General features: G+C 51.2%; 9 protein-coding genes across 9 annotated transcripts; 4 read left to right on the forward strand and 5 right to left on the reverse strand.

Moving 5' to 3' along the window:
• Positions 1-747: 747 nt before the first annotated feature.
• BJY04DRAFT_25470 (DNA-directed DNA polymerase delta POL3) lies at positions 748-4,359 on the reverse strand. Its single transcript, XM_073720014.1, has 3 exons — positions 3,894-4,359; positions 1,671-3,847; positions 748-1,619 (listed from the first exon to the last, which is right to left on the reverse strand). The coding sequence occupies exons 1-3, from the start codon at positions 4,284-4,286 to the stop codon at positions 884-886; spliced, it is 3,306 nt and encodes a 1,101-aa protein (XP_073573221.1). The 5' UTR covers positions 4,287-4,359; the 3' UTR covers positions 748-883.
• Positions 4,360-4,516: 157 nt separating this feature from the next.
• On the reverse strand, positions 4,517-6,448 carry BJY04DRAFT_25487 (NAD(P)/FAD-dependent oxidoreductase). The gene is made up of 2 exons (XM_073720015.1): positions 6,223-6,448; positions 4,517-6,051 (listed from the first exon to the last, which is right to left on the reverse strand). The coding sequence occupies exon 2, from the start codon at positions 5,920-5,922 to the stop codon at positions 4,747-4,749; it is 1,176 nt and encodes a 391-aa protein (XP_073573222.1). The 5' UTR covers positions 5,923-6,051; positions 6,223-6,448; the 3' UTR covers positions 4,517-4,746.
• A 222-nt stretch (positions 6,449-6,670) lies between these two features.
• BJY04DRAFT_216233 (uncharacterized protein) lies at positions 6,671-7,464 on the reverse strand (the record flags this gene model as incomplete). The annotated part of the gene is made up of 3 exons (XM_073715684.1): positions 6,671-6,790; positions 6,844-7,277; positions 7,332-7,464. 3 exons carry the CDS (start codon positions 7,462-7,464, stop codon positions 6,671-6,673), a joined length of 687 nt encoding a protein of 228 aa, XP_073573223.1.
• A 716-nt stretch (positions 7,465-8,180) lies between these two features.
• Positions 8,181-9,546, forward strand: BJY04DRAFT_25502 (copper acquisition factor BIM1-like domain-containing protein). The gene is made up of 3 exons (XM_073720016.1): positions 8,181-8,476; positions 8,536-8,607; positions 8,700-9,546. Exons 1-3 carry the CDS (start codon positions 8,281-8,283, stop codon positions 9,329-9,331), a joined length of 900 nt encoding a protein of 299 aa, XP_073573224.1. The 5' UTR covers positions 8,181-8,280; the 3' UTR covers positions 9,332-9,546.
• Positions 9,547-9,597: 51 nt separating this feature from the next.
• BJY04DRAFT_216235 (uncharacterized protein) lies at positions 9,598-11,613 on the reverse strand (the record flags this gene model as incomplete). The annotated part of the gene is made up of 5 exons (XM_073715685.1): positions 9,598-10,144; positions 10,206-10,718; positions 10,781-11,363; positions 11,411-11,544; positions 11,600-11,613. The coding sequence occupies 5 exons, from the start codon at positions 11,611-11,613 to the stop codon at positions 9,598-9,600; spliced, it is 1,791 nt and encodes a 596-aa protein (XP_073573225.1).
• Positions 11,614-11,837: 224 nt separating this feature from the next.
• On the reverse strand, positions 11,838-12,887 carry BJY04DRAFT_216236 (chaperonin 10-like protein; the record flags this gene model as incomplete). Its single annotated transcript, XM_073715686.1, has 3 exons — positions 11,838-12,617; positions 12,677-12,813; positions 12,866-12,887. 3 exons carry the CDS (start codon positions 12,885-12,887, stop codon positions 11,838-11,840), a joined length of 939 nt encoding a protein of 312 aa, XP_073573226.1.
• A 670-nt stretch (positions 12,888-13,557) lies between these two features.
• On the forward strand, positions 13,558-16,462 carry BJY04DRAFT_25520 (putative protein kinase). The gene has a single exon (XM_073720017.1). It carries the CDS (start codon positions 13,847-13,849, stop codon positions 16,151-16,153), a length of 2,307 nt encoding a protein of 768 aa, XP_073573227.1. The 5' UTR covers positions 13,558-13,846; the 3' UTR covers positions 16,154-16,462.
• A 709-nt stretch (positions 16,463-17,171) lies between these two features.
• Positions 17,172-18,646, forward strand: BJY04DRAFT_216238 (acyl-CoA dehydrogenase family protein; the record flags this gene model as incomplete). Its single annotated transcript, XM_073715687.1, has 4 exons — positions 17,172-17,664; positions 17,722-17,949; positions 17,997-18,086; positions 18,144-18,646. 4 exons carry the CDS (start codon positions 17,172-17,174, stop codon positions 18,644-18,646), a joined length of 1,314 nt encoding a protein of 437 aa, XP_073573228.1.
• Positions 18,647-19,093: 447 nt separating this feature from the next.
• BJY04DRAFT_216239 (DUF3716 domain-containing protein) lies at positions 19,094-20,669 on the forward strand (the record flags this gene model as incomplete). Its single annotated transcript, XM_073715688.1, has 5 exons — positions 19,094-19,310; positions 19,382-19,483; positions 19,557-19,652; positions 19,721-20,074; positions 20,125-20,669. 5 exons carry the CDS (start codon positions 19,094-19,096, stop codon positions 20,667-20,669), a joined length of 1,314 nt encoding a protein of 437 aa, XP_073573229.1.
• Between the last annotated feature and the right edge of the window lie 267 nt (positions 20,670-20,936).

A 20,936-nucleotide genomic window follows, 5' to 3' on the forward strand; every position in this document is an offset into this window, starting at 1 on the left:
GTTTGCAGAGTGCAGAAACTGGCGGGTGGTGACGTTGAATTAAGGTCAATTCCACCTTCGACGCCAAGCCCCACCTGCTTGTTTGCTGCCCCCACTTGCAACAAAGTGGATCTTGCGGGCCTGGCCCTATCCGCGATCAAACCCACTATATCCACCATGTCCACCATGCCCACCAGGAATCCACGATTTCGACCGATCTTGAGAGTGGGCACTCGGCCGCCGGCTGCTAGATAGACTTACAGATAGGGCACCACAAGTGGATAGAGGATTTGCAGACTAGCTGGCCTCCGTAGCCGCCCAAGCGACAGACACCCTTTAATCCAACGACCATCGTTCATCTTACCCCTTCGCGCTTCAAAGGACCAACCAATCTCGACAACCCAGCTCCAGTCAACAGTATTTTCCATTCAATCCCCTGTGTGACTGCCACTGACTTTTTTGCCGAATATAACGCCCGTCGCTACGAGAGCACCATATCTGCTCTGATCGGTCCTGAATGTTAGTGGTGGTGGTGGGAAATATATATTTTGAGGGAGAGTCATCGAAGGTCTCGATATATGCAGGGCCATTACATCTATCGGGTGTTACCATAAATTATCGAAATCCATTTAGACTAGATTCAGGATGGCTATTTCCTATAAAGTTTCTAGTATACAAGTTGGTCTTCATCTGACTCCGCAGGCTCGGTACTGCGCTTTATGTGGGTGTCTATTGTTAGTCTTCGCCGTGCAGTCCGCAAAAGAAGAAGTCCAGAAGTTATACAATTGAAGGTCTATACTAGAATTATATTAATCATCAAGTATCCATACGATATATCCCAATGCGCCACATATACGCCAGCCATCAACAGTGTCATACATAACGCCAATCAGCCATCGGCGCATCACCAAGCGCCCGCGTCAAAATCAAACCTAGCTAGCTCCTTTTGCGAATCCTCAACATCCTTCTTCGCCTTCATGCGCATATAGAAAATCGGGCAATCTCGTGAGGAGCAAATGACCTCGCAGTGGAGACTGCCTTGGCACCGTTGGCATTGCGTCCATAGACGGCCAAAGCGAACCTCGAGATCGGACATCTTGTTAAGACTTTTGGTGTAGAGCTCCGGCAGACGAGTGCGACATGATTCGCACACCGCACCAGCTGCTAGTGGCCCCGTCAGGGGCTTCTTGCACCCGAGGCAAGTTTGCGTCCTTTTTGTGAACTTCATGAGACCGCCCATTGTCGGCGCCGCCATCGCTATGGACCGAGTGTGCTCACCATGGAGCAGCAGGTTGGCCTTCTTCTCTCCTAAAATGGGTTCGAAAATTCGGGTAAGGGGGTTCGCAAGCTGGTTATCGAGGTAGTACCTTGTATCGATGGGAACGTTGTTCTCCAGCACATAGATAGGATCTTCCGACTTCTCGTAGTTCTTCATACCAGCGGCGCCTTTGACAATGACGTAGGCGACACGATCACCCAGACTAGGGGCGGATCCCGCATCACGTTTCTTCATTCGCTCGGCGAGCTCCGAGTGTGCTTGTTTCGCGGTATAGGACTCCTTGGTCAAAGCTTTTGTAATCACGAGTTTAGACATGTCAACCTTGTTCTGCAAAAGGTCGGAGATCGTCTCTTTGACATATCTAGAAAGAGTTAGTGAATGTTCGGGATAGAAGGGGTGGAATGATACATACTCCTGAGCGGCCTCTTCATCACGATCAATCAAGATCTTCTGAAGCACAGTCTCGATGACATTTTGCACAAGCAAGCAGTTGTCTCGGCGAACAGTCTCAATACCCTTCGTATCCATCTTATCGTGTTTGTCCGGGTTTGTCCAGTATAGCCCCGCATAACGCTTCTTGTTGATCAGGAGATAGGGATAGTAGACCTTTTCGAACTCGAGCTTGATAGGTTTAGGGAACTTCGAAGAGACGTAATCGGCCGCCTCTTGCCCGAGTTTCATCGCATCTGCAAGCTGCGCCACACCGAATTTGACCATAACTGAATCGGTATCACCATAGACAACCTTCGCATCGTGGGAGTATCCGTTGGCGATCGTATATCGTGCCTCCACTTCTTGTTTCGTCTTTTCAATCATTTGCCGACCGTAGCTGGTAGTACTACTAGCGATGGGAAGACAGGGCAGCTTTCCCACCGTTGCACCAGTCAGACCATAAACACTGTTGGCACTGATCTTCAAAGCCAGCTGTCGTCCGTTCAACACAGCCTTCTTGAACGGGTCCGTCTCCGAGGCAAGATCCTTCTTGGCCTTTTTTCTCGCACCCAGCAATTCTTCTAGAATCTGCGACAAAAGACCTTTCCGTACCTTCGGTGTGCAGAACATGTCCCCGTTGGGTGTAACAATGTAGTCCTCGTCCTTGACCAGGCCAGCCGCGCTATTTTTGTTCAGCAGAGTCGTATAGCATAGGTTGTGTGCTTGAATGATGGAAGGGTATAGAGAGGCGAAATCGAGGGTGGCGATCGGGACCTTGTAGTAGTCACGAATCGGCTCAATGACGGTGGCACCTTCGTAATCTTGCTCGTCAGTGGACTTGGAGTTCGGAATCACGAGCTGTTGCTCCAATGCCTTGCGAAACAGCTGACTCAAGAACTTGACTTGCTGTCCTCGAGAAAGCAGGAAGTTGAAAGGAACACCCGTCACTCTTGCCATTTCGGTATAATTGACGAGACACATGAGTTTGTCCATTAGTCTTTGCGGCAAATAGGCGTCTTTCAAGCAGTAGACGGCAAGTCGACGTCGCGAATCAGGGGTACCGTTGTAGAGCTCAGTGATCATAGTATGGTGGACATCCTCTTTCTGCTCCTTAAGAAACTCGTATGACACAGAATTTAGAGTGTAACTTCGGAGTTGATAGTCTCGCTGGACAAGCTGAAGGAGATCTAATTGAATTCTGCCGTTGGTATTAGTCGACTTTGTGTCCCGGTTGCCCATCTGTTTGCTGGAAAAATTGGTCTCTTTCGCTTCGGATTCGATGCCGTTCAAGCGGGTCCAATACGGGAAATTTTTACACTTGAGGTGTTTCGCTCTGTCGAGCAGGTACGGGAAGTCGAAGTTGGATATGTTGTATCCAATAATGACATCCGGGTCGACTTGTTGGACAAAATCTCGCCAAGCCATCAGCATTTTCTCTTCTTGCTGGAATTCGAGGACCTGGGTGTTGACGATCAAGCTGCAGGTGTTCAACACGAACACGTTTCGCACGAATGGCTTGGACTCTCCGTAGCGGGTTACCACGTTGGCAATCTGAATGACAGGGTCGTGGTCGGGTTCTGGGAAGATGCCCTTTCGTCCAGCACATTCTATATCGAACGAGAGGATGCGCAGAGGGGCCATCTTGGCCCACTCACCAACCGGATTGTGCGCTATAAGGTCACGATAGTCGATTCGAGCCTCTATCTGACAGGTCGAGATCTTTTCCTCGGGCGCGCATAAATGGTACTTCCCTGCCGGGGCCTCTACCCACGACATGCCTTGAATATCCGTGTCGATCATGAACCTAAGCAGATACTGAATGTTGTCGAAAGTCAGGATCCCGGACTCGGTTCTGTTCCAAAGCCCTTTGTAGTTGACTGTCTGTGCCTTTGTTTCGAGTGCGCTTCGAAGCTTGGGTATGTGTCGCGGTTCCGTCACCGTGATTTTCAGGTAGTAGCTCTTCTTGTTTCCTTGAAATCCATATATGTTTTCCCTCATGGTTATCTGGACCGACTGGATGATTGGTGGAAAGTGGCCCATTTTCGTGTCCAAGAAGGTCTTGTAAGCTTCGCAATCGTCTTTCTGAAAACCAACGGGGGCGGCAATGTAGAGATAGTGTTGGAAGCCGGTAACGTGAAGGAGAACCGATTGACCGGCCTGTAGAAATCAGCAACTGCTATAGACCGATCAATTGAGAAATTACCTCTGTGACACCGAACAGCCTAACGGCCGGCTTTCCTCCACTGACCGTACCCTCTTCAGCATCGATCTGCTGGAAACAAACGTTCTCCGTCTTCGGGTCAAAGTGTCCCAGCGGTGGCCGTTCCCATTGTTGGTCTTTCTCCGAGTTGTTGTCCTTCAAGCCGCTGATGTCCTGCGTCAATTTCTCCAGAACCTCCTCTTCGAATTGACTCTTCTGCGGCTGGCTCGAGCCGACTTTCCTCTGTCCATTCTGCGCTCGCTGTCTGGGTCGAACAGGGGTATCGACATCGATCTTGCGCTTCTTGATCGCGCCGGGCGATTGCATGATGGTACGGGGGTTCTTGGTCGCATCACCTAGGACCCGCTTCTGGGGCATGGCGATAGCTTCAGGCATGGTGAAAGGTCATGAGCGTCACATAAACGAAGGAGAGAAGCTGGGGTATAGATGGCCGAGTCCTTCGGTCGCAAGCGGGCTGTTTTGGGGAGGGAGCGCGTTCATCAGCGGACTGATAATTAATTGGAGGTTTCGTGTCTCGGTCGCGACTGACGTGACGCCAATTTACGCGTACGGATGCGGTCACGTGCTCTTTACCCGGCGCTCCCATTCCACCTGCACTATCTGGGCCCCTACCTCAGCAGCAAGCTGGCTCTCTGTGAACCTGTACTTGCGTTGCTGCATGGAATCATGCCTACGCTGCTCGATTCGTTTAGATGCTATGTTGGCTGACCTCGTTGAACCAAACGGCCTATCCTTATGACGTCATATTACTTGAGAAATGCAAAGATTCGCGCTTCAACTCTGGATATATACATCAAGGTCGTGGTCTGCATCCTCCGCCTTGCGACAAACCGGGCTAAGTGCTCTCATGTGTCGTGTAGATGCTGTTGTAGGCGTGCAGGGACTCGCGCTCCAACTCCGCCATGTCACGTCCTTTGAACCGCGTGGGATCGAGTGCCTTCTGCACAGCAGGATCAACCGCTTCGCCCCTCAGCAACTTTGTCAAGAACTTGGCTGATCCAGCTGCATGGGTGATCCACACCGCTGCCGCGATATAAAGGCCTTTCGCAGTCGGAATCTCGCCAACCAGCGGCATATTGTCCGGAGTCATTGAGAATATCCCGTTGTATTTCTCACGAGCAACCAAGTTTGTATTCTCCGGAATCAGCTTCAGGGCCTTCTGCAGCATCTCGTCGAACTCTTCAACCCAGTCCCCAACGGCAGTGGCCTTGGGGTTCGCAGCTGCAGGCTTGTGGTCGTAAGTCCCGAGCCCGAAGTATGGGCCGTGATCGCGCGTATAAACATGGTATTCGGGATATCTGACGAACGGAGACTTGTATGGTTTCGCCTCATGGTGCTCTCCAAACATGTATGGATGTGCCACTGGGATAACAGGGACGGGGATGTCGAAGTCGGCAAGGTTCTGCGCCCAAATGCCGGTAGCGAGGATGACGGTTCTAGCTTGGATGAAGCCTGCAGATGTCTCCACTCCTTCAGCCCGACCATCACTTCGACGAATATTGGTGACATTTGCCTCGAGGAGATCTACCCCTCTCGCGCGAGCTCCGGCTTGGAAGAAGGTCGCAATCGTCGTCCCGTTTGCCGTTCCATCCTTGGGGAAGTGGAGCGCGATGACATTATCCTCTTTGACTAGATCGGGTGCCAACACTGCGGCTTGCTTGGAAGAGATGAATTCCGCCTCAAGTCCTCGATCTTTGGCGGTGTCGAGCCTCCACTTGAGTCGTTCGACGCCTGCCTCGCTGGTAGCGACTTCAAGCCCTCCGACAGGATCAAAGCCGCCGGGAATCTTCAAGTACTCCTCGACACTTTCGATGGCGAGACGAGTTAGGACGTCCGATTCATTGAACTGGCCGACAAACCCAGGGGCATAGCCAGTTGACCCCGTGAGTTCCTCGAAAGCTCGGTCAACAATGGTCACTTTCTTTGAATCATCGGACGATAGAAAATAGCCCAAGGCAGAACCCACAATGCCTCCACCGATAATAACAATGTCAGAAGTCCGATGCGCCATGTTGTTTTCCTACCCGCAGGCTCCCTGAATTGATCTTGTATCTTCAGCTTTGGGCGAGGACATCCCTCGATCTTAAGCTTGTGCCAAGCCCTACTGACCTAGCGAACATACGTCGACATCTCGTATTACCTATTTATAATGATGTTAGTCTCACGGTTATTCACGGCGATGATGGTGTTTGCTTTCAGGAGTGGACATATCAGTGGCCGGCATCGGAGCTCCTCCACACGAGCTACGCCATAAACGATCGCGCGGCGCGCCCTTCGCCGAACATTCTCCGGCCACCTTGGAGCACCTCACCTACACCAGTGTCGTCAATTACCCGCGGATGAAGGCACAAAGCGACTTTTGCCCATGTCCCTGCGCGAACACAATATAGTTGTCATTTTTCCGAAACTGACAGCCAAATGGTTGTCAGTATCCGCTCCCTGGAGTGCTCTCAATCCCTTGGTCCGGGCCCGCAATTTCGGGTCCGCTCTTAGCAGCTCGCGGGTCAACATCCAACAAATGTCTCTCGGACCTGTATGAACTCTCCGGCTGAAACCGATATGCTCCGAGTCATACTTCCGACAATACTCTCTACCAGGAACCTCGGCGAAGAGATCGGAGTCTATTAATAGGATAAACTAATGTCAAACGGGACAACTGTCGGAGAATCAGAGCACATTCCAAGTCTTCACATCGCCTTCACATCGTCATCGCTTCTCCGTAACACCTGAGGCACTAACATACAAGTACAAAGGCTTGTTTACATGAAAGCTGCCATGAGGGAGCCAAGCAGGCCACCCATGACGATTCCAGCAGGGGTGTTGAGGGCAGCAGCACCGGTGAACTCGGGGTCCTCGGGACCGGGGGTAGGAGTGCCGGTCTGTAGGACACCTATTAGCACGTGGCAGGAACTGTTGGAGTGAAAGAGCTTACCGAGCCCGGGGGAGTAGGGCTAGTGGTAGTGGTCACTGTGGGAATCACAGGGGTGGAGCTCACAGAGGTAGAGTCTGAGCTGGTGGGCTCTTCGTCTTCAGTGGAGGTAGAGGTGGTAGTAGCAGTAGGTTCGGTTTCGGTCTCAGTCTGAGTCTCGGTAGCAGTCGGCTCGGGCTCAGTCTCGGTCTCGGTCTCAGTCTCAGTGGCAGTGGGTTCAGGCTCAGAAGTAGAGGTGGTCGACGAAGTGGGCTCCGGCTCCTCTGGCTCGACTGGAGTCGCATCAAGACCACACTCCTCGGCGGCAGCAGAGACGGAGTTGCCGTAGTACCTCCAGATGTCGTACTCGAGAGCGCAGTCCAAGCAGGCGCTTAGCAGGCTCTCGAAGTCACTGGAGTCGCAGTAGCCCTCAGTGCGCGAGGCAGTGATGATGCCACCTAGTGAGTCGGTATTAGTGACCTTCATTGAGTGAGAACAAGGTGGGAACTTACCGCAGTTGGCGTGGCACTCATACTGAGGAGTACCAGGGGCCTGACGCTTGTGCAGGGGAACAAAATCAGGGTACTGGAAAGCACTAACACCAGCCACCATGCAGGCAACGGAAGCGACAGCGGAGAACTTCATTGTGTAAGAGAAATAAGCTCCAAAAGAATGACAGATGCAGAAAGATCAGCTGGCAAGATGAAGATGGAGATGGAGATGCAGATGCAGATGCAGAACACACAGTGGGTGTGACACCAACGGGTCTTTATACATTTCCGGCCGGCAAAAGGAAGGGGAATGCTCCCACCCCTGGTCGGTCTGGACTTCTCGCGCGCCAGGATAAGTCGGAACAGGTTTATTAATGCCAATATCCGTTGTCTCACTCCAACCAAGCGAAATGGCTGCGACCATGAGCACAGCGTGGAAATTGCAGCCGAGAAAGAGGGGTCTAAATATCGCACTCTCCTCTGATTGGTTGCGCTAGTCCGGAGCTGCTCCACAGTCCATCTTATCTGATTGATAGCTGAGCCCTGTTATCCACTGGTTCTTCCTGTTTGATCCTCTTGGATGCTACTGCGATCCTGCTCCATTAATCTATCGCTCTTGGCGCCTCACCGCAGGATCCGTCTCGCTTGCCTTCCGGATCTGCAATTGGACGGCTCCTCCAATTCGCCGGTGGCATGAGCAGAATGCACGCTGCAGCCGAGCAAATTCTTCCTCGTCACACCCCTCTCATGACTCGTCCTGTCGCTTGGCCGCTGGAAGATGGTGGAAGTACCGGCTTTCTGTCGGGTGTAACCGAAAATTGTCACCTAGATGCCTTCTGTTTATCGATGTTTGTTATAGGCTTATAATGAGCGCCGGCACCCGCCGGGAATCCGAAGTCTCGTGTCACTCCATCCTCCTTCTTCTCCCCTCAAAGTACCCTAACCCTTCCTTCCTCCTCACTCCGACATCATGAAGAGCTCTCTTGCGCTTCTCGTGGCTCTGTCCACTGCCATCAACGCACAGGCTCATGGTGAAGAAGCATCCCAGGAGATGGGGCCGGTGGCGTTCATGTGGCCCCCAGACCGCACCTGGGGCGCTGCATACGACAACATCGCGCCCTGCGGCTCAAACGCTGGGGTCAGCAACAGGACCGAGTTTCCCATGGGTTAGTACTAACCTCTCTACCTATCGCCTCGCCTACTAATCATCTGCTCTACTTCGCAGTGAACGGCCAGCTTGCCCTCGTCACTCAAGATGAGTCCTGGAACGTGCAGATCTCCATCTCGCACCGCAACAGTATGTCCCTCCCTCATCAGCCTCCTCTCATACCCCTCACCTCATCTATATCACCACTCTCATCCTCCCTTAACACTAATCCGAAAACACAGACCCCACAAACAACGCCGACTTCGAAACCATCGTCTCAGAGCGACGCATCTCTGAAATCGACCCCGGCCACATGTGCTACGGCGTCCCCAACCCGGGCGTCGACACCGAAGCCGGCATGAACGCCACCTTCCAAATTCGATACACCGCGGACTTCGAAACGGACAAGAACGAGACATACTACGCCTGCGCAGATGTCACGTACGTCCCCGCATCCCAGTTCACATTCCAGGTCCCCTGCTTCAACGCCACGACCGAGGAGTTCGATCTTGGTGATGACGATGATGACGAGGACTCAAGCTCGAACTCCGGGTCGGGTTCTTCCTCCAACAACAACAACAACGCTGGCTCCTCCGGTTCAAACTCCAACTCCAACTCCGAGGAAACCTCCTCCGGTGGTGGTGGTGGCGGCCTCTCTGGCGGCGCGATCGCCGGTATTGTTGTTGGTGCTGTCGCTGCTCTTGCAATTGCTCTTGTTCTCCTCTTCGGGTATAGGCGTCTGCTTCAGAAGTACCGGACCATGAGGCAGAATACGTCCCCTCGGAACGTGGACTGGGCTGCGCAGGATGATGCGGCGAAGCCGACGGCTGATAACTCGTCGGGCTCGAGCTATGGGTTGAGGAAGATTAGGTAGATATTCGATCTTCTGTCACCTTGTCTATAATGCCTGTCCTGTTGTAGTCTATCAAGGTTCGGTGGACTGTTGGATGGTTGAGGGGTACGGGGGTGATGTGATATCCTGTGGCTTATGGGAGTGCGCGATGCGATGGAATGATTGTATGAATTTCATTTATTCAACGATGAATAATGTATCTATGTTGGATAGTCAAGTTAATGTTAATGACTACACAATGTTTTCTGGTTCCTTTTCTCTTGATTGATCCAATCGGTCGGCCACTGTCAGACAGGATCTACACTACTGGTAGACAGCAGTTGCGCATGCTCAATACGTACAGACCATCTCTTCAGGACTTCCACGATATCCGGCGCCAGATACTGCAAATTCCAAAATTCGGTTGGTAGTTTCTCCGGACCTGGGCTGGCACTGTCCGGACTAAATTCGGCATCCGCGGCCCGCTCACGGTGGCATTCCTCAATCGCTGTGTTCAGCGCCCGCTGCAAATAATCCGCTAGCGGCCATCGGAGACTAAGAACTTCCATCGCGCGTACGAGAGTATCAACATCTTCGCTACTATTTCCATCTTTGTGCCCGGTAATCTTCTTCGCAGAGACGATCAGAAAACGGGCGGCCGTGAAGATATGGATGATAATTAGTGGTGTCGCAATTTCGAAAGCCCTGTTGTGTACTGCGACGATGATTGATGCCATATGGGTTGCGCTTTCGTGGCACCGGGTAAGGGCTTGAGGCCAGTCTGTGAATTCTAGTTGGGGCTTATTCTCCGTGAATAATTTGGCTATGTATCGCTGGTGGAGGAAAATCATTGCACTGTCAATGGTGCAGTGGATAAGGATAGCATTGTAATGTAAAGAGCCATCCTGAAAAAAACAGATCTTCGTAAGGAGGTGGATCTGCGTTCAAGAGATCCTCAAAACAATTCTTCCAATCGTTGAGTCGTTTATCGACCGCTAAACAGGCAGCTTGATGACTCGGCGCGTCTTTGCCGTCGACATTGGAATAAACATTGTACGATTGTTGTAGAAAGTCATGAACGTACCATAAATCATGCGTGACAAGTCGGATGTATAGTGAGAAGGAAGACGGTATTCCAGTGCCCTCAAATCGATACACTGACACGAGCGGCGCAGGAGACCTCCAGATGTCATCGTTGCAGGGTAAGCTTTCAGCCAATTCAGGCTTCGATATGCCAAAGCTCCAGGCAGCTCCTAGCGTCAATGCTAAGCCAATGGCCTCCATGGCCCAGAATGCGCGGATATACCCTTCGAGTTCGACTGCGGTGGTGGGCCTGCAGAGCACCTGCGGAGGCGCGGAGGAATCATATGCACCGAATTTGAGACAGTGATATGTCACAAGGTCATGAAGCCCTATCTGAGCGCCCATTCTGTTGTCACGGTATGTGATTAGTGAAGTCACATCTCAGGTCTTCGAGAATAAACTCTTTACCTTCTGCAGATGGTTATAAGGCTCGAAAACTGCGAAGTCCGGCCATCGCCGTATTCAATAATGCTGATAATAAGTAATGCCTGCAGGCTCTCTATGCTTGCGTTACGCATTCCAGCCAGAATGGCCTTGTCTCTCATTTTTTCCGAGAGTCTTCTTTGCTGAAGTATTGTCGCTGTCCTGTCGAGAGTACACGAGTGTACTACAGCAGCTGCCATTGCCTTGTAAATCAAAGGAATGACAATACCAGACTCACTTGAAAGGTTCTGGCAGCGTTTGTGAACAGTGTCTCGGTGGAAGATTGGAAACCAGGGATGATACTTGTCGAACCAAATACTACAATACCCCAACGCCGTCGTTGGTGTAAGTCCTGTATCGTCTGCTCTCAGTAGCCTTCTATTGGCGCCATCATTGGTATTCGCCGCAACAGGAGGCTCATTGATCTCCAGAGCGACATTTGAGAAATTCGAGTCTTCCGGGGGTAGACCTTGTGCTTCAAATGCAGCGACATCCTCACTAACGGCGGCTCGCCAGTCCTGTATCGATGTAAAATGCTCCAATTCTGGGGAATTGGATTCTAATTCAGCTGTATCTTGTCAATGGACGTTGGCAGGCCGCTTTTATAACACGCACCGACCCGCTGCTGCTGCACCATGTTCTGTTGCTCGACAAAAGTGCATTCAATGTTAGACTCTTGACAGGGACCGCAGACTGGAAGTGTCTGGTCGCATTGCATCAAGCGCTCTCGACACGCTTGACATCCGGTCCTAGCCAGCTTTAGCCAACACAGTCACATCTTTGGAATGGAAGCACTCTACTCACCAAGCTGGTGGCATGGTGCTAGGATATGAGTTATCAATAGGAGGAGTATAATATTGAAGAAATGCGATAGATGCATTAATGTTTAAACAAACGGACCGATGTCGTGATCGGATTACGGTTGTAGGGAAGGTGGTAGCGTGGCCTCACGGTACCTTCTGCTTTTTGGCCAGGTCAATACGCGCAGCAACAACGGTTGGTCAATCTCGTCAGGAAGGATACTATCCGTCCATGGATTTGGTCACTCTCTCACGAACGAATGCGATCCCCGAACCAATAATTCCTTCTCTAAGAGTGCTAGAATGGGGATCGTGGCCTTGGGTTTCCCGACCCCAATCTGAACATAGGTCCCTCCTCGCTTCACGGTATAATTGCCGATTTGCACAGGCTTTTCAGCACCAGAGGCTTCTACCACTGCATCGACGCCGTCACCAATGTTCATGGCAACAGATAGACGTTCGAAGCTCTGCTCCGGCGTTTCGACGGGATTAATCAGGAATGTATCGCATCCGAGCCCCTGCGCCGCCATCTCAAGCTTTCTTCCGACAATGTCGGCCAAAATCACCCTCCCTGCGCCGGGCTCCTGCGCAACTTGGGCACACAACTGCCCTACAGTCCCGGCTCCCGTTATCACAACTGTTTGGCCGGGACACACCGCTAGGAGACTGATAGCGTGTACGGCAACAGCAAGTGGCTCAAGAACGACAGCCTCTTGGAGGCTCATGGTGCTGGGGATCTTATAAATAAAGTCTTCCGGTGCAGCGAAGAATTTGGTCAGCGTGCCATGAATATCGGGTGGTGCCGCCGCAAGCTTCATGTCGCTACAGAGATTGTAGGTCCCTTTCTTACAGTTTCGACATCGACGGCATGGAAAGCCAGGTTCGATGGCGACCCGATCGCCTACTTCCAAGGAGGTAACGGCGGATCCGACTGCGTGCACCACCCCCGATGCCTCGTGGCCGAGGACAAGCGGCTTGTCTTTTGTGACCTTGATGCCGATACCGCCATGCTCCCAGAACACCTACGATTGTATCAGCATGAGCTTCACAGGTTGGAAGGTGATTTTAACATCGCTCCCACAGACACCAACATAAGCAATGCAGACAATGACGTCGTGAGGATCACGTAGCTCCGGGGGCTAAAGGTTTTCAATCCTAGCGTCGTGAGGGCCGTAGAGGAACCATGATGGATTTTCCATTTCTGCTTGTGTATGAGTGCTGGTTTTTGCGATGTTAGATTGAGAAGGCATCTAAGGTCGCTGCTCTAAACCCAACCCCGCGCGTTTCGTCATGATAACCTTGTCGGCCTTTGAACCAATCTTGCGTATCGAGCGACATCTGTCCACCAGCGATCAAAATTGTCAAAAAAGGTCACACGCAGATGTTAGACACTGACGAATGAGCTGCGATTCCCCGGGAACTACGTGGTCAATGATGAAGGATCCCATCTGAGTTGCATGGTGCAGAAAATATAATGTGGTGATGTTGGCCGCCGGCCCCATAGAAAAAGCAAAGGAAGGGTGGTGTCAAATCCTTGGAATGACTGCGCTGCAGCCTGCAGCTCAAGAGAGCTTCACATTGAAAGCCATCAAATGTGCCCGACCCAGAAGCTTTGTTGGCAGTCTCACTGTTGAAACTTGAGACAGATCGTGGTGGGGATTACTGCCTGAGGCAGGAATGACGCGTGAAAAATGTTGACTCATCCAGGACGAGCTCCCCGGCCCTCTTTCTTCAGATTCGACAAATTCGTCAGCTCTGACTCAATCATCTTTTGGCAGTAAAGAGGCCCTTCAAGATATACAAACAGCTGGCCAAATTGTCTTTCAGCAGGGATTGAGACGCTAGGCTCATGAAGCTGCCTAGCGGACGACGCCCTGTCAATGATCTGGGACCGCCATAGAATCGCATCGAACCTAGCCCACACAAAGCCAATCAGCTTGCAGCCTCATTGTTGACTGTCCACCTCAGTTTTGTTCAAAAGACGCCGTGGCCTCTTCAAACATATAAGCAGGTTGAGATCTCTCAGATCGACCTCAATCTCGCGATTTATTTCCAGCATTCCACTGTCTTGCGTACAATCTTTAGCGAGCATGAGCCTAGCGGAAGTGTTACGGCTCTCCTAATGTACCATTCCAAACTGAACTATATCCACGATCGCCATTCCTGTTAAGCGCGTTATATCTAGATGGCTGGACCATAAGCATCTGCTTGCCGTGCAGTGACTCAGCCTTCACCCTTCTAAATACCGATCATGTCCATGTTTAGGTCGGCCGCGGAGGTCACCTCCTCTGATTCCGACTCCAGTTTCGAAGAAAGCGACCATGAATCTGTCACGAAGCCAGAAGCTAAAGACGGAGCTCGTCCTCCGCTCGGAAATGCGAAGCAGTCTCCGCTCTCAGATGACGAAGAGACGGTGGATGATCCCAGTGGCATCACGGAACTTCTCGACACAGATACGAACAACCACTCCAACCTAATGACCTCTGCTTTGCTCGAATTCTACTGCCTTACGCGGGCAGCCGATCTTCTGAATAGACCCCATGGGTCCCACAAGAGGTATACGCGGGAGTCTCCTGAGGTGAAGTTTCTTGCGAAAAAGATGTACTCTCACCAGTCGCAGTTCCTCTCGTCTCATGGAGTCATAGCCAAAGGCATTGACACAGATGAATGGGGCTCGACGCGACAGTACTATCGGGATAACCTTGACGCACTTGGCATGTCAGCCCTGGAAGGGCTCAACCTAGGCGACAATCACGCGAAAGCGCCATCAATTGAGGCGCCTGGTGATCTCGTTCTGGCTTCGAAGGCCACAAGAAGCGTACACGCATCTACCACGATTCCCGAAACAAATCTCGCACTGGGAAGAACCGAGATCGGTCCGTTGGACTTTCGGAAGCGACCCGGTAATCAAGCCATACCTGCTCTGGAAGACCTCCAGCTTGACCCGAGGCGCATTCCTCGTCCGCTATTGCCGCTCACCGGAAGTTCACCAACAAGCTTCCCATTATTTGATAGTCTCGCACCGTCAAGTCCCCCCGTTTCGAGGTACGCAGTGGAATTTTCCGAGATCCGTGTGCTTGGTCGCGGTTCCTTCGGCGAAGTATATCATGTCAAGAACCACATTGATGGACAGGATTACGCCGTGAAGAAAATTCCTCTGAGTCAACGACGGCTCGAGCAACTACAACTTGGAAACGAAAACCAGCTTGAGAATATTATGAAAGAAATCCGAACTCTTGCTCGACTAGAGCATGCGAATGTAGTGAGGTATTACGGAGCTTGGATAGAGCAAACTCACTTTCCTCGCCTACAATTCCCGGTCCCGAAATTCTCGGAGAAGCTGGAATATGAAGAGTCTCAAGGCAGCGAACTTGACCAACCCAGCCAGTCCATTGGTGACGAAAGCTTCGGCGTCGTTTTTGAATACTCGCAAGGAGAACAACCATCTACCAAAGACGACTCGATAGGCTCTCACAGCAGCCGCGCCAACACAACAACATCACACTCATCAGAAAAGCCCCCATCGCGCAGCCTGGAAGACGACGTTGAATCCATTCCCCGGCACTTCAGTGATCAATCCCACAGTCAACTATCAACCTTTGACGGAACCGACGGCGACATTTTCAGCGACGGCCTAACCCATGACCACTCCCAACTCCAACTTCAGCGCAGACCGAACAACGCCCTTCCCGCCGTCATCCTCCACATTCAGATGTCCCTTCACCCAATCCCCTTAAGCTCTTACCTCCGCCAACAACCCACTGATAACCCCGAAACTCTCCTCCGTAGACATTGCTACCACCTCATACCCTCCATAAAGCTCATCCTGAACATCATCTCCGGCGTTGACTATCTCCACTCAAAGGGCATAATCCACAGAGACCTAAAACCAGCGAACATCTTCCTTTCTCCGACAGAGGACAGGAACTTTCAAGAATGTACCCCTTGCAAGAACGCTCTCGGAGCGTGCTCAAGATATAGCCACCCACGAATTGGCGATTTCGGTCTAGTCGCTGATATTTCGCATCTCAATGAGTATTCTCCAGGCACGTCTGTTGCATCGAATAGTGTCCCGAAATTGAATCGCGTTGTCGGGACCGAGTTTTATTGTCCGCCGTTCTTGAAAACCGGCTTAAGTGATGTTACCGATGCTGGCACTGAATGCCCTAGGTCGGGCGAAGAATACTTCGACTATTCCATCGACGAATCCCTTGACGTTTACGCCCTCGGCGTCATCCTCTTTGAACTCGTCTACCAAATAAACACCAAGATGGAACGGCAGTTTGTCCTGACGGACCTCACCCGGGGGATCCAGCGACAGACACCCTGTGGTTCCGGCATAGTCCGGGAACGACCTGTTTTCCCTTCGGACTTTGAGAAGAAGGTCGATCATGGTTCATGTCTGTTGCAACTCCAAGGAGAGAAAACAGTCGCGGAATCGCTGAAGACTTGTATTAGGGGTATGTTGGAGGTGTCACCTGCGAAAAGGTGGCGTTGTGCAGATGTGCAGAGGTATTTAATGGAGCTGTTTGGCGCTGCGGTGGCGAGGGGGCTTTGATCAGATTTATGGAGTTTAGCGTCTTTTGGTTTCTCTTATAGATTTCCTTTTCCCCCCTCTCCTCCTTTTTATCCTTCTCTTTCTCTTCTGTTACTCGGCTGTCGTGGGTCGAGCCGGGCAGGGTTGAACTGCTTTCGATAGCATGAAGTTCGCGAGTTAGCGGGTAATGCCATGCTGAGTATCATGCCACAAATATATAGCTATAAACAATATATTAGTAAGTAGAGGACCACGGTCGATATTTCATCGTTAACCTTGTAATGGAACTGGACTGCGCCGAGTCAGTGTGCTGTGAATATCAATCGGTTGAAATGTTAGATACTAGGTAACTTTGCCATCTGGTCCTTCTTAATCTTTAAAATCTCCCACGAGGCAGGGATGGACCTATACTCATTTCAACAGGCAAACCCAGTCCCACCGTCGTGCAATGGTCGCCAGAAGGAAGTAAGTCGACCGTACCAGTAGGTACTTGTCTGAGCACCGCGAATTGCTCTGGACTGGCATGAGCTCGTGGTAGATGCTCTTGCACGCGCGGCACCCACCCTGGGGTCAACGTTTGATGATTTGGTGGCTCATCGGAGTCTTGCGCAACGCCGATCGAGTAAGTGTCGGGGGGTAATGGCAGGTTCCTTTCGTGGTAGTAACACAGGAATAGTTGAAAGTATAATGAAGGATCTCAACATTGCAGAATTCATTACAACTTGGTTTGCTTACTCAGATGAAGATAGATGCAGTGTCACATCCTATATAAACAAGCTTCCGCTAATCCAAAAACGGAAAGCCAGCACCTGCCCGTTGGTTCCTTGTAAGTAAGGTGTCGATATTTAATGCCCGGAAAACGAGGCATCGAGGGGTAACCCGCGGGCCTCGGCCGTCCTGCATAGCTCTGCTGAGCTTCCCCGCATCCTGTGATGGATCACTGCAGCTTATGCCTCGGATCCCCTGTTTATCCTAAAACTTTATTATTCCATGTCTAGATGCCAAACCTACCTCACACGCTGGATACCCAACTTGCAAAATGACTCGCCTCTCCAATTTCCCAACAGCCCCCTACTCCGAACCTCTTCTCCCCCAGCTCGACATTCCATCGCCCTACTACACAGAAACGCACCACCGCCTGCGCGCCTACGTCCGAAAGTACATTTCCGAGCACATCGAGCCGCACGCGCAGGAATGGGAAACGGCAGGCGAGATTCCGCCGGAGGTCTATAAGAGGCACTGCTCGCTGGGTTTCGCGATCGTGCACCCGCTCACCACGGAGGAGGACTCAGCGGGCCTTTCGCTGCCTGGCGGGGTAAAGAGAGAGGAGTGGGATACATGGTGTGGACTTACTGTGGCTGATGAGTTTAACCGCGTCGGGTTCGTCGGTGTTATTTGGGGGCTTGGTGGTGGGAATGGAATTGGGTGTCCGCCCATTGCGAGGTTTGGGACAGCAGAACAGAGAAAGAGGTGGCTTCCGGGTGTTGCGAGGGGCGAATTGAGGTTCTGCTTGGGGATTACGGAGCCGGATGGTTTGTTTTCTACCCCTACGGTTTGGGATTGAAGAGAGGCTGACGGTTGGCTGCTAGCTGGATCGGATGTTGCGAATATTCGAACCACCGCTGTTCGAAAGGGAGATTACTACATTGTCAATGGGTCGAAGAAATGGATCACAAATGGGGTTTGGGCGGACTATTGTACGGCTGCTGTCAGGACTGGTGGTGCTGGGAAGAACGGGATCAGCTTGCTTGTTATCCCGCTGAAGGCGGAGGGGGTTACGAGGCGGAGGATGCACAATTCTGGAGTCAATGCTAGTGGTACGCTATCTCTGACACTTTCTGGTAAGCAAAAGCTAATTTTCTAGGGTCGACATTTATCGAGTTCGACGATGTGCAGGTTCCTGTTAGCAATCTCCTCGGCGAGGAGAATAAGGGCTTTCCATTGATCATGTCTAGTATGTTACTATGTTACTTTGAGCCATTGGTCTGTGTGGAGCGCTAAATCTGCATAGACTTCAACCCTGAACGGCTTTCTCTCGCCTGTGCATCACTCCGCCTTGCTCGCGTTTGCGCGGAGGACGCCTTCAACTACGCCATCTCTCGCGAAACATTTGGCTCCCCGCTAATTCAAAAGCAAGCTATCCAAGCCAAGATATTCAAGTTCGGTCTCATGATTGAACCCGCCTACGCGTTTATGGAGCAGCTTGTGAACATAATCGAGAAGACAAAGGACCGACCAACGGACGATGTTCGAATAGGAGGAATGACTGCCTTGCTGAAAGTTATGTCAACTAGAGCTCTTGAGAAAAGCGTCCGGGAAGCTCAGCAAGTTCTGGGTGGTGCCGGATACAACAAAGCTGGAAAGGGAGCAAGGATCGAACAGATTAGTCGAGATGCGCGAGTTCATGTTGTAGGTGGTGGGAGCGAGGAGATCATGATGGGCTTGGCGTTGCAGGAGGAGACGAAGGCATTGAGGACGAGAAGGAAAGCGTTAGAAAAGAAGGCAAACTTGTAGAAGAAAGCCACGACAATGACAAGCGGCTCCAAGATATAAACCTTTTGAACCATGAAAGCTGGTTAGATAGTCATTTGCTGTATATGAGCAAAAGCTTGCAGTGAACAGTCAGAGCAGGTAAACACTTGAGGTGAAAGGCTCTCACTAACGTTGTTAAGAGTTGTTTGATGTTGTAAAATTTACTTTGTGGTTGCTGAGAAGACCGAACAGCCTCATCGTCAGGGAAACCTAGCTTAGCTTCTGTGCTCGCTCTTTCCTCCCTAATGATCTCCCATGTTGTTGAACGTTGCTTCCTTGCATCCGATTTACCTGACCAACTGGCATCCTTGCCTTGCAAAAGTCTTCCTCAATTTCGCAGCATGGAATGAGTATCTTTTGCTCTCAATTTCAGCTCTAGCCCAGGCTTCGCTGGTCTGATTGCTCTTTACCTGTTTCTTACACTGCATCATGGCTCTGAACAACATGAACTCTCCCATGTTCAACTCCAGCTCTATCCTTACGAAGCGTCGAAGTTCGCTGCACCTTTGCCCATCCCTGTCTCCATCCCCTCCGCCAACCAAGCATCGATTGACCACTTCCAGCGACGATGAGGAGATTTGTCCTGTCCGTCAGCGTCGTCTCTTTCGCGGATTAGCAAATAAGCAAGCCGATATTGCTTCCGAAGGTACGCGACTTACGTTGTTATGTTCATCTAATGGAACGACTATCCCAATAACTGTTCTTCTGTGGTTTTAGTCTGTGGTGCTGAAGCGCTCCTTGACAACCTTGAACCTCCGGTGGATACGCATCGGCCAAGTCATATTGAAGGGACACCGCAACTAAAATCTGGCATTGAAGGTAAGTCGAGAGCGCATGTCTAGGGGCCTTTAGAAGTGGGTATACTGACGAACAATTGCGTCTACCACAGCAGGTCCAAGCATCAGCTTAGTCGATATCGAGACCTTCCCGGGGGAGCTCGGCCCTCATCCCCCCATCTGCAACATGCGCGGAAGATCAGTATCAGAAAGTGAGCCCGCCGTGTATGCTAGTAACCCATAGATTAAATTATTCTAATATCGGATTTCCTCAATATAGTACTCCCTGGTCTATCTGACAGTGACCTTGCCATGTCTCTTGAAGGGAAGCAACATGACTTAATTGAGTACTATCTGGACTACGAACCACATCGCGCATTAGAGTGGAGATTGGCCTGGCAGGGTCAGGCGAAACGCAGGGGAAAGCACTGGAAGATAGAAAAAGACTACGCCTTGCGCGCTGCATTTACGCAGACACGTGGACGATTTGCAAAAGTTCCTTGCACTGAGTGTGATGCAGGGAACGGCCCGTGGGAATCATGTGTCGTCGATGACGAGTGCCCGTGGAACAACAAACTTAGTGACGGGGATTGTGGGAACTGCCGATTCACTGGGAGTTATGACTGCAATCATCGTCAGTTGCTTGGTCTGGACTATGAAAGCCCAGCTAATCCAGTGCAATAGGTATTGACAGGATTCTCAAGGACTCCCGTCCCCGCCGGGCTGGTGAAACCCCAGACAAGCCGAAGACCCGTGTCAATAAGCGCTCGCGACAGCGCAAGGAAAATACTCCTGCTGCTTCATCCACCCGCGTCTCTCCAGCCCAAGATGATAAGGATTCACTGATTTATGCCGCTGAGCGGGACATCGAGGTATCCTCATTCGTGCGGCAGTCGAAAGAAAAATATGACTCGTCCGCCCGCAACTCCCCAGATCCTGCTGTCATTGTCACTCGAGTACATGCTACTGAACCCGATATCCAACCTCATTCCGCTTCACAGCAGCCTGAGGCCAAACCACTCTGTAAAGAAGACATAGATGGCAAATTCCTTCCGTTCCCAGTGGGAGAGGATAAATACAACGACTTGTCTTTTCTCAAGCGGGCAATAGTTGACCAAAAGAGGCACCTGGCAGCAGTGCAAATGAGAATAAGAGAGCTTGAACAGGAGGAGATGGAGAAGTCGATGGGTAATCCTTGGAATCGTATTCTGAAAAGTCTAGAGGAATAAACGATGGCGAGGTATATTCTAGTAATCAGTCAGCGCTGGACTTTGCCTTGAGTAAACAGTGGCTAATGTCAGTCAATTCGATTTTTTCCTGTGCGTCAGGTATATATGGTTATTGTCTTATCAAACGGGTGTCTATATGAATAAAGCAGCGGTAAGAAATTGGAAGACAGTACCTCCAATTGACACAAAACCTCCGCTTTGGGAACAGAACACCGACCTTCAACAACCGCCTCAAAGCTTGCTACCGAATCAACACAGGACCAGAAT

Source organism: Aspergillus karnatakaensis (assembly GCF_047715665.1).
Source record: "Aspergillus karnatakaensis strain CBS 102800 unplaced genomic scaffold BJY04scaffold_14, whole genome shotgun sequence".
In the NCBI taxonomy this organism is placed as follows: domain Eukaryota; kingdom Fungi; phylum Ascomycota; class Eurotiomycetes; order Eurotiales; family Aspergillaceae; genus Aspergillus; species Aspergillus karnatakaensis.

Bases quoted from the DNA above. Each gene is read 5' to 3' on its own strand.
- BJY04DRAFT_25470 (XM_073720014.1), bottom strand. From the start codon at position 4,286: ATGCCTGAAGCTATCGCCATGCCCCAGAAGCGGGTCCTAGGTGATGCG. The intron at 3,848-3,893 runs GTAATTTCTCAA...TGATTTCTACAG, and splicing joins GGCTGTTCGGTGTCACAGAG to GCCGGTCAATCGGTTCTCCT. The intron at 1,620-1,670 runs GTATGTATCATT...AACTCTTTCTAG, and splicing joins GATGAAGAGGCCGCTCAGGA to ATATGTCAAAGAGACGATCT.
- BJY04DRAFT_25487 (XM_073720015.1), bottom strand. From the start codon at position 5,922: ATGGCGCATCGGACTTCTGACATTGTTATTATCGGTGGAGGCATTGTG.
- BJY04DRAFT_25502 (XM_073720016.1), top strand. From the start codon at position 8,281: ATGAAGAGCTCTCTTGCGCTTCTCGTGGCTCTGTCCACTGCCATCAAC. The intron at 8,477-8,535 runs GTTAGTACTAAC...TCTACTTCGCAG, and splicing joins CAGGACCGAGTTTCCCATGG to TGAACGGCCAGCTTGCCCTC. The intron at 8,608-8,699 runs GTATGTCCCTCC...CCGAAAACACAG, and splicing joins CTCCATCTCGCACCGCAACA to ACCCCACAAACAACGCCGAC.
- BJY04DRAFT_25520 (XM_073720017.1), top strand. From the start codon at position 13,847: ATGTCCATGTTTAGGTCGGCCGCGGAGGTCACCTCCTCTGATTCCGAC.